A 13588-nucleotide genomic window follows, 5' to 3' on the forward strand; every position below is an offset into this window, starting at 1 on the left:
AATGCAATTACTTTTCAGACAGAGTAATTAGTACAGTAATCTAATTACACTGTAGAAGATGTAATTAGTAGTTAGTAATTAATCACGTTTTTAGAGTAAATTACCAAACACTGGGTATAGACCGATAATCGGTTTAACCGATATTTTCAACTGATATTTACACTTTTCCACTTAATCGGTTATCGTTTCTTTAATGTCAGGTTTACCGATAAAGTTAGACACAAAAGACTTTAAATCTTAAATATTAATTAAGTGGGGGGCTTTGTAAAAGTGTACTGTATGTTGCAACTAAAACTAGTGAAATTAATTTTTTGTAGCCAAAATACTACTTTGTGCACAAAATGAATGGTAGTTTTGTAAAGCAGTTCACTTTCAGAGGTTAATGAAAAATGCTTAAGTTATTGTGCCTAAAAGCAAAAATAAAACAATTAAAACTTGGTCATGCATATCGGTAATCTGACACTTAAACACAAAAATAGTCAGTATCGTACGGTCATTTAAAATCAATAGTGGTACATCTCTCTTAATCAGATGGTCTTGTCCTGTCTCATTGGGTAGTTCTAGGCCAGAATAAGCTGCATCATGGTCTACAAGAATGTTGACCTTACATTGTTAGTCAAAGGTCTGTGAAACAGCACTGCAAGTCATGTGTGTTTTGTTTGACTGCTTTGGGATGTAACAGGCTTTACTTTAGACATCGCATTTACCTGCAATTACAGTGGTCCTGTGACCCAGCCAACAAATGCAGATGATAAAGAACAGTGGAACAGGGAGTACATCAAGAAAATCCGTCAGCGTCTGGAAGAGGACTCAGCTGCCCGAGAGCAGAGAGAGATGCGGAGACGCCGTGCCCTTCTGGAGCAACTCCAAGCCCACGAGGCTCAGCAGGTGACTAGAGGCCTTGCTTGTCTTAAAAAGCCTGGTGTGGACACCAGCACACCAGCTTATCATGCTGGAAACCAGTGACCAAAACACAACATATGCTGGTGAGCATCAGAGATGTCTCAGTCCCTTGATGATTCTCACATTGATATTTTTTCTGCAGGAGGCATTACGAGAAGAACAGATGGTCAATCGATTGATGCGTCAGACACAGCAGGAGAAGAGAATCGCCGTGCAGCTAATGCAAATAAAACAGCAGAAAGAGGTCTTGAGACAGAACCGAATCTTCCTGGAAAGACAGTACCAGGAGCGGCGCCTTCGAGACTTTCAGGAGGCTTTGGAAAGAGAAGCAGTAAGAGAACACACATACATATAACAAAGATGACTGGAATGTATAAATCAGCACATAAGGCATCAGAAGAAGTTTCAAAATAGTAGTTCTAATTTTTTCCCTTCACTGTTGCTGTCCAGGTTCTGGCTCGACAGGAACATCTAGAGCGCAGTGAAGAGATCAGGATGGAACGTGAGCAACACAAACGGCTGGCTGCCGAGCGCGCTCAGGCTGGATATCGCAAGCACTTTGACATCTGCAGAGAAATCCTGGGGCAGATTGTGGATCTGGCAACCAAAGCTGGAGAATATCGGCTCCTCACATCCAAGTACTGATGTCCCTGATCACTCTACTAAACAATAATATCTGATTTTAAATTACTTCACTGCAAAACAAAATGCTGTTAAAAAATACAAAGATACATAATTCAGTGACCTGGATGCTTAAAAAAAAGTGAAAACTTCTTAAAATGGAACATGACAAAATGCACTTCCCTGTTTTGACCAGCTAGCTTGGTTCATCTGGTGACCACATGGTTACCAGTATGTACTGTATGGTTTTTTTACTTTCATGCTTGGTCAACATGCAACAATAACCAGCTTAATTAGCTTGTACTAGGAACAGACCGGTATCTAAAACCAGTTAAGACCACATATCTTGTTTGTTTAATCTTTTGATGTTTCAAAAAAAAAAAAAAATACCAATTAGTACTATTTTTGGAGTGATTACATGTTTGAGGCTTTATTCACTCTTATAAATATCAGTTTTAGAATTACAACAATCTCTTGGGTGGAGAAATGGTAGTGAGCAGTTTCAAAGAAGTTCTGGTCTTCAAAGTCTCTTTCTTCTGACCTTCTTTTGACTATCTGTTTGTCACCTTTACTCTTTCTCAGTCTGATACCAGTGAAGATGATGCAAGAATGGATGGAGCTGTTTTACAGCGGTAAGCCTTTGTATGAAGTGGCCAGCGTGGAGCCCACACCCATAGACCCCACACCAGAACAGATAATTGAACTGGAGAAACGCAGTATACTCAATGAGATAGACTACGATGAGTATGTGGTAAGTACAGTTTTTTTTATGGGGGCAGGACCCCCCATAAGGCATTTATATTTTTATTTTAGTAAAGATAATAATGAAAAGTATGATTTAATAAAAACTACCCTATGTCAAAAGCCTGCCAACAACATTGAGTGGTGGGGACCCCCCATAAGACTGGAATCAATTCAAGGACTGGTTCCCACCCTTTTTGACCTTTGAATTTCCATGTCTTTTCCTTATTCAAAATTACTGACTCAAAAGAACCATTCACCGACAAATGAGACATCATTATGGACTGGCAGTTTGTATTCTACATAAGCTATTTCAAGCTCATGAAATATTTAGAGTAGAGAAAAACTATATGTATTCATTATAGACTTTGAATATTTGAATATTTCCTGATATTTTCAGGTTTTCCATGACAGTGGGAACCCTGTAAAGAGCAATAAGTGTGTGCTCCCTTTTGTTTTACCCCATTATCTGTTATTAAAGCAGTATAAAGTTGATTTAGAACTTTATTAACTCCAGAAGAACATTTGCATGTGCTCTGTTGGTAAAAAACAAGGGGTAACAAAATATCTGTTTGTCTGTTTACCTGAGGGTATGACGGGTGAGTGGGTTTGGCCTGAAGAGGGTGAGAGTCAAGCGCCTCCTGTGAATAATGATATTCTGGATCATGTAGTGAGTCATCTACAGAACATGATAATCAAACCCAATACAAGCCCCCCCAATCCTCTGTTCCCCCGGTTCACCATCAGAGCCTGTGTGCTGGGAAAAACCTACTCGGGCAAAACCACCTGCCTCACCAGGATCCACAATGGTAGGAACATGAATAATATAAATCATCATAATATGAGCTGTATTGTGATAAAAAGTGTTATGATGCATCACAAGGTTAGAACATTACTTAAAGGGGGTATTTCCACTTGGTCACTGCATGCGTTTTTGCTGATCAGAGTGCTATCTGATCATGAAAAGACCAAGTGTAAATGCCTGTTGTAGGAGAGACAGAACTTTTTTCTTTATTATTTGATGCAGATTGCTGGCGAAACTGAAACTAAACACTGACAATGAGCGCAGCTGACATGCATGGACAGCTCTGTTCTAAAAGAAGCGGCCCAGGGGAAAAATACACAGCGCATGAACACACAGACACATGTGCACTGGGCAAAGTCACTTGGAATCAGATAATAAATCACATCATTTAAATCTGCTGCCTGGAAATAGCATAATCACGGAAGTGAACTCTGTTTTATTTTCATATAGCACGGGAATTGAAGATCAGATTTATATCATTTTGGCGGAGATGCATTGATGTGGCCAAGTGTAAATGGAATGTGCTTATTCAATCGGATAGCAATGAGATCAGTAAAAAAGCAAGAAGTAACCAAGTGTAAATACCCCCAAAGGATTAGTTCACCCAAGATGAAAATTCAGTCATCATTTACCTTCATGTCATCCCAAATTTTGGAAAACAAAATATAAAGAACATTCAGGCTGCTCTTTTCCATTCAACAAAAACATACAGTCACCAAGGGCTAACAATCTTCATAAAGGACAAAAAAAGGCACCAAAAAGTAGTCTACATTTTGTGCATAACATTCCAAATCTTCTGAAGCCATACAGTAGCTTTGTGTGAGTATCAGACCAAAATTTTTGTGGGTACTTACTGATATTACATAAATAATCTAGGCAGAGGCGCAAAAACCATATATGCAAGGTATGCAATGCATAGGGGCGTCATGTAAAGTGGGGGCGCCAGCGGCTCACTAAAGGTGGTGCAGTCGGCCTCCTGGACCCCTCCAACATCACCCCCTCATTATGCAATACATAGGGGCGCCATGTAACTCAACGCTTAATAGATGACACGCCCCTCCCCTCGCTTGACAGATACATGGGGCACAAAATTTACTTTTGCATACCCACTTGGAAATGTGTAGTTGCGCCCCTGAATCTGGGTGATGGGGGCTCAGCAGACAAAAAACGTTGAGAAACTCTGGTGTAGAACAACAATTGAGTGTTTATTTCATTGATTAGGTTATTTATGGTTTGTTTTGAACTAACTTGATATTCGTTCATCTCTGGGAATCAGTTCTTGGCCTTCATGTGCTCTCGGTCAACACTTTGATCCAGGAAGCCCTATCAGCCTATCAGCAGGTATCATTCATCAAACATTTGACTTACATTTTGGACATCCTCTTTTACTATTTCACATCCCTGTTGAAGCTGACCTTCTGCAACCTTGCATTTGTTGCAGAACAATTTGGAGAGATGTAGCTCATCCACAGATGGTACCTCTCTGGACTCAGGTTTGAGAGAATATAAAAATACTTTTCAAAGGGTTATTTAGTGACTTATTTTATTTATTTATTTGTTTGTTTATACATTTTGTTCAATGTAACTCCAAAAGGATATGTAATGTGATATCTGTTATTTATGTATTGAAGTTATACTCCCTATGGAGGAACAAAAATGAGAAAAGTAATGAAAGAAAAAAGAAAGCAATGACCTACTGGGGAAAAAGTGTTTTTAATTCATCTGATATTTTTGTTGTTGTTATTTTACTCCTTTATTTATTAATTTATGTTATCATTTTTTACACTTGTCTTTACTTTTGATGTATTTCATTTGTTTGATTCTTTTATATACCGTATGTATGTTTTTTTTGTTTTTTTTGGGTTCTCTGTAAAGGTTTTGTACCAAACCTAAAAACCCAATAAAGAGAAGGCTAAAAAAAGTGACATCAGTTGCTTTGGAAATACACCGATCAGCCACAACATTAAAGCCACCTGCCTAATATTGTGTAGGTCCCCCTCGTGCCGCCAAAACAGTGCCAACCCACATCGCAGTATAGCAATCTGAGATGCTATTCTTCTCACCACAATTGTACAGAGCGGTTATCTGAGTTACCGTAGACTTTGTCAGTTCAAACCAGTCTGGCCATTCTCTGTTGACCTCTCTCATCAACAAGGCGTTTCCGTCCACAGAACTGCCCCTCTCTGGATGTTTTTTGTTTTGTGCACCATTCGGAGTAAATTCTAGAGACTGTTGTGTGTGAAAATCCCAGGAGATCAGCAGATACAGAAATACTCAAAACAGCCCATCTGGCACCAACAATCATGCCATGGTCCAAATCACTGAGATCACATTTTTTTCCCATTCTGATGGTTGATGTGAACATTAACTGAAGCTCCTAACCCGTATCTGAATGATTTTATGCACTGCACTGCTGCCACACGATTGGCTGATTAGATAATCACATGGATGATTGTTGGTGCCAGACAAGCTGGTTTGATTATTTTTGTAACTGCTGATCTCCTGGGATTTTCACACACAACAGTCTCTAGAATTTACTCCGAATGGTGCCAAAAACAAAAAACATCCAGAGAGGGGCAGTTCTGTGGATGGAAATGTCTTGTTGATGAGAGCGGTCAACAGAGAATGGCCAGACTGGTTTGAACTGACAAAGTCTGCAGTAACTCAGATAACCGCTCTGTACAATTGTGGTGAGAAGAATAGCATCTCAGAATGCTATTCTGAGATGCGGGTTGGCGCTGTTTTGGCTGCATGAGGGGGACCTACACAATATTAGGCAGGTGTTTTTAATGTTGTGGCTGATCGGTGTATATGCTCAAGCTGTAACAGTGGTGTTATTATCTCTTCTATATGTCTCACATCAGGACCGCATTCTCATGAGACTCAAACATCTGGACATCATGAAAGAAAGGAGAAAGAAAAAGTAAAGGCACAAGTTAACACACTGCCAACATAAATATGACCTGTATCTCTCTGTACTCTCTCACCAACAAATGCCCTGTTGTTTGATATGGTTGATGATGTACAATGATTTGTTTTTCAGTGGTCTTTGCGAGCACAGCATGGTGCTGCGGTGGAGAAAATCCTCAGGACCGGCAAAGCTGTTCCAGATGAACTCCTGGTGGACATCATAGTGGATGCTATCAGGTAAGTGGCCTGTCTGCATTCCATATGTGGGGGTTTTCTATAACTATTGGCAGTTTCATGTCCCAGGGGTTTATTTTCATTTAAATTAAAGGGCCCGTTTAGGGGTAATCAGTGCTTGAAGTGGAAGAAAATAGTGCAGGTACTCTTCTTGTTAGGATTAAACTTGATTTTTTTGGGGAAATATAATATACTCTGAGACTGTTTTTGTTCACAACATACAGTATGTTTATTTTAAAATAAGAAAATAAACTTGGGGTTTTATAAGCTGAACTGGGGCCAGACTTTTCCCCCCATATTTATCTTACCTATCACTTTTATTGTAACTAAAAGAGGTATTTAATTAACATGTTCAAGGTCTGGTCGTAAATTCCTTCTTAAGATCTGGCTAAAGAACAAACCTGACCTCACACCCTCAACTAACAAATAGGTTTTGATTAACTTTACTTTGAATATAAAAACATACAATATAGGGTTATTGTTTATGAAAACTGTGAAAGAACATTTAGATCTGCTAAAGTCTGTAACTTTGACAATATCAACCTGATTAAGAGAACAATGGCAATCTAATGTAGAACTGTCTTTTTTCACAAAATAAATGTAGCCTAAAACTTGAGAAAAAAAGAGCATTGTGTGTGTTTTTCCTTTTTTTTTTTTTTTTTTATTAACCTCCTATTCAATGAGGGCAAAATTAGACTTTCTTTGTCCTGCACATATGATGAATTTGCAGACAGGAGCCAGACACTTGTGCAGATAAGAATCATTAGAAACGGTAAACAAACTGATTTGATGATGTTCAGGACTGTGAAATCTGACACACATCTGTATATAGAAACAAACACAACCAGGATATATGCATGTTTGCCGGTTCAGCTTCACATAATCTTTTTACGAGCACTACAGAAAAGAATGGAGAATAAAAAGTCTGTTTTGACTGTACCAGCAGCTAAACAATTTGCATAAATACATTTGAGTGAATAAGATGCAATATAAAGTTCTCACACAAAAGTTCATGTTTTAGAGAAGAGTATAACTGAACTGTGGCCAGCAAGCTTGAACATGCACACTCCTCTGGAACTGGACCACGGATCGCTTGACAACTACCGATGCTGTTGCATGTGTTGAGTGTTGATAAACTCACTGCTGATATTTGCGCAGAGAGTCCTCTGATGTTAACTGCGATTTTATCAAAATCATTTAGAACATCAGATAAAAGTGATTGGCGGGCCTCATCAAATCACTGGCTTGCATTTAAATTAAGAAATCACATCGTACCAGGAGTCTCTGAGAAGTGTTGATAGGCAAGAAAATCTGCTGGTACTCTGTAAACTAAACTAAAGAAGTCAGGTACTACGTACCGGTGAGTAACCGCCCACTTCAAGCACTGGGGGTAAAAAGAAGTTCGAAGCAGCTGAGCAAAAGTATACTGTTCACAAACATTCAGACACAGGACACACTGCTGTAGGTCGGCGTTTAGAGGCACATTTAAATATGAGGACGCTCAAGACGATATGTAAAACCTTAACTAATGTGACAATAAAATGTATGATCAATGACTTTGTGCCTCATTTTATGAGTAGAATTCACATGAGGTCAATAAAAGAAGCTGTTTTAACCGCTCGATGATTTAAAGTAATAGATGATAAATAAAATATGCACCGATTACACTGTTATTGTAGTATTTTATGATACTACTGCAAAGTAAATGTATAAAAGAGTGTTAATGGGGAAAAACAGACAAAAGAATGATGATAAGAGAGTCATATCTTACTTTAGACAGGTGTGTGAATGGCTTTCATGCAGATGGCACATGAGTGAATTGGCACTTAAGAGTATTTGAGTAGATTTGATTCCTTTTGTAGACTAATAAAACAAAAAACGTATGACATGTTCTTGTAAAACGTCTCTACGTGAACGATCGTACAGATGTTGGTAAATTTCCACCAGCTCGCTAATAACTTTACATGCCGATGTGTTCCTGTTGAGTGATTTTGACTGACTGAAGAACGTAAACCCAATTAGCTGTCGGGCTCAAGGTAGGTGGAGCTCTAGGTCACACCTACGATGATGCGGATCAATGACAGTTAGAAGGTGTTTAGCAGCCGGTCAGAAGTTTCCCTTAAAGTTCACCCTGTCGAGCTGTTGCAAACCACCAAAACGAACTCAAAAGCACCTTCTTTTTGACCCCCCCATTCGTTCTTTGATTTCATACAAAGTATACCAGGGCCTTAACAGATTTCCAATTTTTTACTTTTTACCAGGTCTATATTATTTATTTTTGGTACTTTTCAAATCATGTTTATGTTCAGAATTGACTGTTTTAGCCATGTTCCAGACTTTCAATAATAATTTAATATCAATAAAACTATGATTATCTGAACAAAGAGTGAAATAAACACAAACCATTTCAGTATTTATTGTGTGAAAATGATTTCTATCAATTTACAAAAAAAAAAAAAAAGTTAGTATATTTGTTAGGGTCAGCAAGAGTGTCAATGAAGAGCTTGCTTGATTAAATATTAGACAAATTATGTTTTGAAGAAAACAAAGAACAATCAAGGTAAGTGAAGAGAATATTTTTATTGGGTGTCATTTCAAATCAAGAGTCAAAAGGTATACCAAGTAATTTTTTGACCGAAATGTCAGTGATCTTACGTAGTGCTCCTTTGATATTCCATAGCATTTATTCCATTTAAAACTGATTTCTTCCTGCTGCGTTCTGTAGGAATGTTCCTGCTGATAGTGGCTGGATTCTAGATGGTTTCCCAGTGGATGTCACTCAGGCGCAGATGCTGGAGAATGCTCTGAATGGAACAAAACCTGATGGAGCTGAGCCAAAAACACAGCCAAGCAGCAGAGCTAAAAACAAAACCACTTCTAAACACCCACCCCCTCCATCAGCTGCTCTTGATCTAGTTGTGCTGTTAGATGTTTCAGATGAGCAGGTTTTGGAACGAGCTGCCCAACAGACTGGTGAGTTTACAGAGATTGTACTGCAAGGTATAACTTTCAGACTAACTTTAACAGCAACCTCTTTCTAATATACACCGATCAGCCACAACATTAAAGCCACCTGCCTAATATTGCGTAGGTCCCCCTCGTGCTGCCAAAACAGCGCCAACCCGCATCTCAGAATAGCATTCTGAGATGATATTCTTCTCACCACAATTGTACAGAGTGGTTATCTGAGTTACCGTAGACTTTGTCAGTTCAAACCAGTCTGGCCATTCTCTGTTGACCTCTCTCATCAACAAGGCATTTCCATCCACAGAACTGCCGCTCACTGGATGTTTTTTGTTTTTGACACCATTCGGAGTAAATTCTAGAGACTGTTGTGTGAGAAAATCCCAGGAGATCAGCAGTTACAGAAATACTCAAAACAGCCCATCTGGCACCAACAATCATGCCACGGTACAAATTACTGAGACAGTTTTTCCCCATACTGATGGTTGATGTGAACATTAACTGAAGCTCCTGACCCATATCTGCTTGATTTTATGCACTGCCGCCACACGATTGGCTGATTAGATAATTGCATGGATGATTGTTGGTGCCAGATCCAGTGAGGGGCAGTTCTGCAGATGAAAACGCTTGTTGATGAGAGAGGTCAACAGAGAATGGCCAGACTGGTCTGAACTGACAAAGTCTACGGTAACTCAGATAACCACTCTGTACAATTGTGGTGAGAAGAATAGCATCTCAGAATGCTATTTTGAGATGTGGGTTGGTGGTGTTTTGGCTGCAGGAGGGGGACCTACACAATATTAGGCAGGTGGTTTTAATGTTGTGGCTGATCAGTGTATGAGGCACTGTCAGTTTACAGTAGGCTATATCATTGTAATAAAGAAGCTGTGTGATCTTCATGCATTAGTGGTGGTGGATAGCAGAGAGCAGGAGAGAGAAGACAGTGATGCTTTGGAGGAAAAGAGGAGTACAGATTTGGACACACAGGATCCAACATCCCTCTCTACAGACAAAAGCCTGGAGAGAGAACAGATACAGCACAGGTGTGTGAATACAGTGAAATAATTGAATGTTTTATTCTATTGGAATTTTTTTATTAAAGCCACATTGAAAAGTTGGTCTTTTAGTCAAGCAATATTAATCTCAAATGCTAAAAGTTTTGGTTGTATTTTTTTTCATAGAGCGAGATATTGCAACAAGCCTGAAATCAATAAATTTCTTTGCAAAACAAAATCATGAAAATGTATCCTATGTATAAGTGGTTCTCGAGCTGAAGAAATTATCAGATCTACATAAAATCAAAATTGACCCCTTTTTTTAATAATACATTTGGTCTTATTGTTCATTATTCATTAGTGTGTGTTATTACACACGCGCACAATTATCAGTCTTCGTAATCTTTCATCAAAATGTAATAGCGTTTTCCACATCTGAAAAGACTTTCCTTTTTGTCTGATGTTACATACTGGAACATTAATTCAAGATCCAATGAAAGCCTGTTGGACCAAATCAATCAGAGATTTTTGCATATTATATGTTATGTTTTCTTCAAAAGAATTAGTGGTTTCCATGATACGTGGCCAAAACTGGAGAAATGGTTTGGTGACCAGCAGAATATTCTAGTAAAAATCACGGCAGAAGAAGATGAGGACATTCTCTTCAGCAATGTGGAGATGATCTTAAAGGACACTATGGACTCAGTTGAAAAAGGTAAGTGTCTTGGTTTCTGGATTGCTTCAAAGTGTTCTCTTATATGCAAAGCGGTACATTACAAGCATTGCAAGGCTCTATTGTTCTTCACACTTTCTGAATTTATGTCTGTAATGAATTCAGCTTGAACTGCTTAAAGAAAGAAACAGTTCACACAAAAATTAAGATTCTGTCATTATTTACATACCCTTATGCAGGGGTGTGTCCTTGATTTTTTGCCAGGGGTGGCAAAGCATTGGTAAGAGTGGAGTAAAGGGTGTGTTATGGACCATGCGCGACACGAACGGGTTAAGCCGTTGTGCACCGTCTCCAGGATGCGAGTGGGGTCAGAGTTGGGGTGGCAAAGCTCATTTTTAGAGTGGCAGCTACCGCCCCGTGCGACCCTTCTGGCCCCGTCCCTGCTCTAATGTCAAACCCATCTAACATTCTTTCTTCCATGGAACAGAAAATGAATAATTTTAAAAAGTCTTCGCATTTTATAGATATTTTGTTTTTCTGCTTTTTCTCATATAATGAAAGTAAATATTGGCTCTCAAGACTCTCAAGCGCTGTCAAGCTCCAAAAAGGGGGGAAAAAATATTATGAAACCAAAGTAAAAATAGTCAATATGATGACTCAACATTTTTGACATTAGTCTGATTCCTTGGGTCTGAGGCTGTTTTTCTTACGTATGAGACCTTAGACATGACAGTATTTCTCCTGAGACTTAAAGCCATTAGTCTGGGAACTGATGCTGAGGTATGAGGATGTCATACAATGGACACCATACTACTTTCCTGTAGGGGGTGCACACATGCCAAGAAAAACAGAAGTAAAACACAGTTGCTCAAAACTGTTTGCAAAACATGTAAATGGCTCCTACAGCACCTCTTATGCTGCATATCATTGACGCAGAACCCAAGAATGAAACCTAAACTTACCTACAACTTTAACACCATCTATCTTGTGCTGCCTTGCAAGCATTGGTACTTCTTTCAGGAAATGCAAATCTCATTGTATTGTGAAATATGCTTTCTTCTCTGCCCCACAGGGTCAGCTCTGGGTCACTCTGGGAAAAAGTCCTCCTTATCTGATCATACCCGTCCAGGAACTGCCTGTTCTGCTCCACAAACCACCCCAAGATCTGCTGCGAGGGCCTTCGTCGATGAACCATTACCCAAGGCACTGACACACTTATAACGCTCCTTCTCTCTGGCAGATACTTATTAAACATTAAACAAAATAACTTTCAAAGAGTTTGTTTGTTTGGAAATATCAAATTTACAGCCATTATTTTTGTTGGGCTGGCTGGGGATTGCTGTAGCTTTTGAGTATGTTGTTCGTTTAGGACTTTTTCAGATTTTTTCAGGGTGGTATGGACGTAAACACGCTTATAGAGCCTGATATTCCAAGGCGGTCTCCCATTGAAGTTCTAACCAAGCTTATCTACCGAGGTCAGAGGAGATCAGACTTACTATGTCTTTGACCCTTCCATCAAAGTCCCTGGAAAGGCACATATCATGAGGAATTTTTCTTAGCCGTTCATTGGGTAATCAGAAACTTGTCCCACCCAGTCACAGTGAGGTAATGGGGAGAGGGCAGGATAGATCATGGGGTTATTAGATCAGCTTATTAGTTAAAATAAAGGTTCATTTCACACATTCAAGAGCTCTCCAAAAAAATATATATATATATAATTACTGGCAAACATCTGCTGTTATATAATGAAATATTTGCATTTTATTTGTTTCTTGCAAAAATTTAATCAATGCATTCTACATGACTACTTTTAAAACATCTACAAATATTTTATGTATAGTTAAATATTTTCACACTTTACAATAAGGTTCCGTTTCTTAACATAAGTTAACAACATTAGTTAATATGAAAGAACAATGAACAATACTTTTCAGCATTTAATAATCTTGTTTAATGTTAATTTCAACATAGGCATTAATTAATGCACAATGAACTAACATGAACTTACAATGAACAACTATGTTTTTGTTAACTAACATTACATTAACAAAGATTTCTAAATGCTGTAAAAATATATACTGTTTATTGTTAGTTCATGATACCTACAGCATTTGCTAATGTCAACGAATGGAACAAATTGTAAAGTGTTACCGCAAAAATTATTATCTCAGTCAGTTTTTTTTTTTCTCTAAACATTCTTTAAACAAGATAAATTATTGAAAAGCAAAATTACAAGGTATTAAGTCTTGTTTTCAGATAAATATAACAACATTTATTGTGGTTTGTGCTTAAAACTCAAAAGATATTTGCCAACGTGTTAAGAAAATAAACTTGAATAAAATTTATTTTACATATAGTTTTTGTTGTTGTTTTAAGCATAATCACACTGAAATATGTTCGATTTCTGTTAAAAGAAAGCTTAAAGTATTATGACATTTCGCTTCTCAAGTAATTATATCTCTTTTTATATATATATATATAGATACATATATTGGAAAGCAAAACAGAAATACTGAATAAGAAACAATATTTTTTTTGCATTGTGCTTGCTTTTTTATTTCATCAGAATACACAGCTACTTGTGAATGGCCGTCAATGAATATGGACAATTTTTCCAGTTATAATGGTGCAGTTATGGCATCTACCACAGGGGTGGGGTCAAAAAGAAAGGTGGAAGTGGTTTTGAAAAACTAAAGAATCTTTACTAACATAACTGGATCTTTAGGGGTATCAGTATTACAA

General features: G+C 38.1%; 1 protein-coding gene across 1 annotated transcript in view; it reads left to right on the plus strand.

The window, feature by feature from the left end:
* spef2 (sperm flagellar 2) overlaps positions 1 to 13588 on the plus strand; it is a 37076-nt gene that overhangs the window by 7667 nt on the left and 15821 nt on the right. Inside the window, exons 7-19 of the mRNA XM_051696331.1 lie at positions 720 to 888; positions 1046 to 1234; positions 1354 to 1541; positions 2107 to 2275; positions 2855 to 3074; positions 4347 to 4411; positions 4512 to 4563; positions 5935 to 5993; positions 6114 to 6217; positions 8940 to 9187; positions 10086 to 10221; positions 10734 to 10888; positions 11919 to 12049. Of these exons, the coding sequence (XP_051552291.1) occupies positions 720 to 888; positions 1046 to 1234; positions 1354 to 1541; positions 2107 to 2275; positions 2855 to 3074; positions 4347 to 4411; positions 4512 to 4563; positions 5935 to 5993; positions 6114 to 6217; positions 8940 to 9187; positions 10086 to 10221; positions 10734 to 10888; positions 11919 to 12049 (1885 nt within the window). The remainder of the gene's footprint in view (positions 1 to 719; positions 889 to 1045; positions 1235 to 1353; positions 1542 to 2106; positions 2276 to 2854; positions 3075 to 4346; positions 4412 to 4511; positions 4564 to 5934; positions 5994 to 6113; positions 6218 to 8939; positions 9188 to 10085; positions 10222 to 10733; positions 10889 to 11918; positions 12050 to 13588) is intronic.

Source organism: Myxocyprinus asiaticus, chromosome 4 (genome assembly GCF_019703515.2).
Source record: "Myxocyprinus asiaticus isolate MX2 ecotype Aquarium Trade chromosome 4, UBuf_Myxa_2, whole genome shotgun sequence".
Lineage (NCBI taxonomy): Eukaryota > Metazoa > Chordata > Actinopteri > Cypriniformes > Catostomidae > Myxocyprinus > Myxocyprinus asiaticus.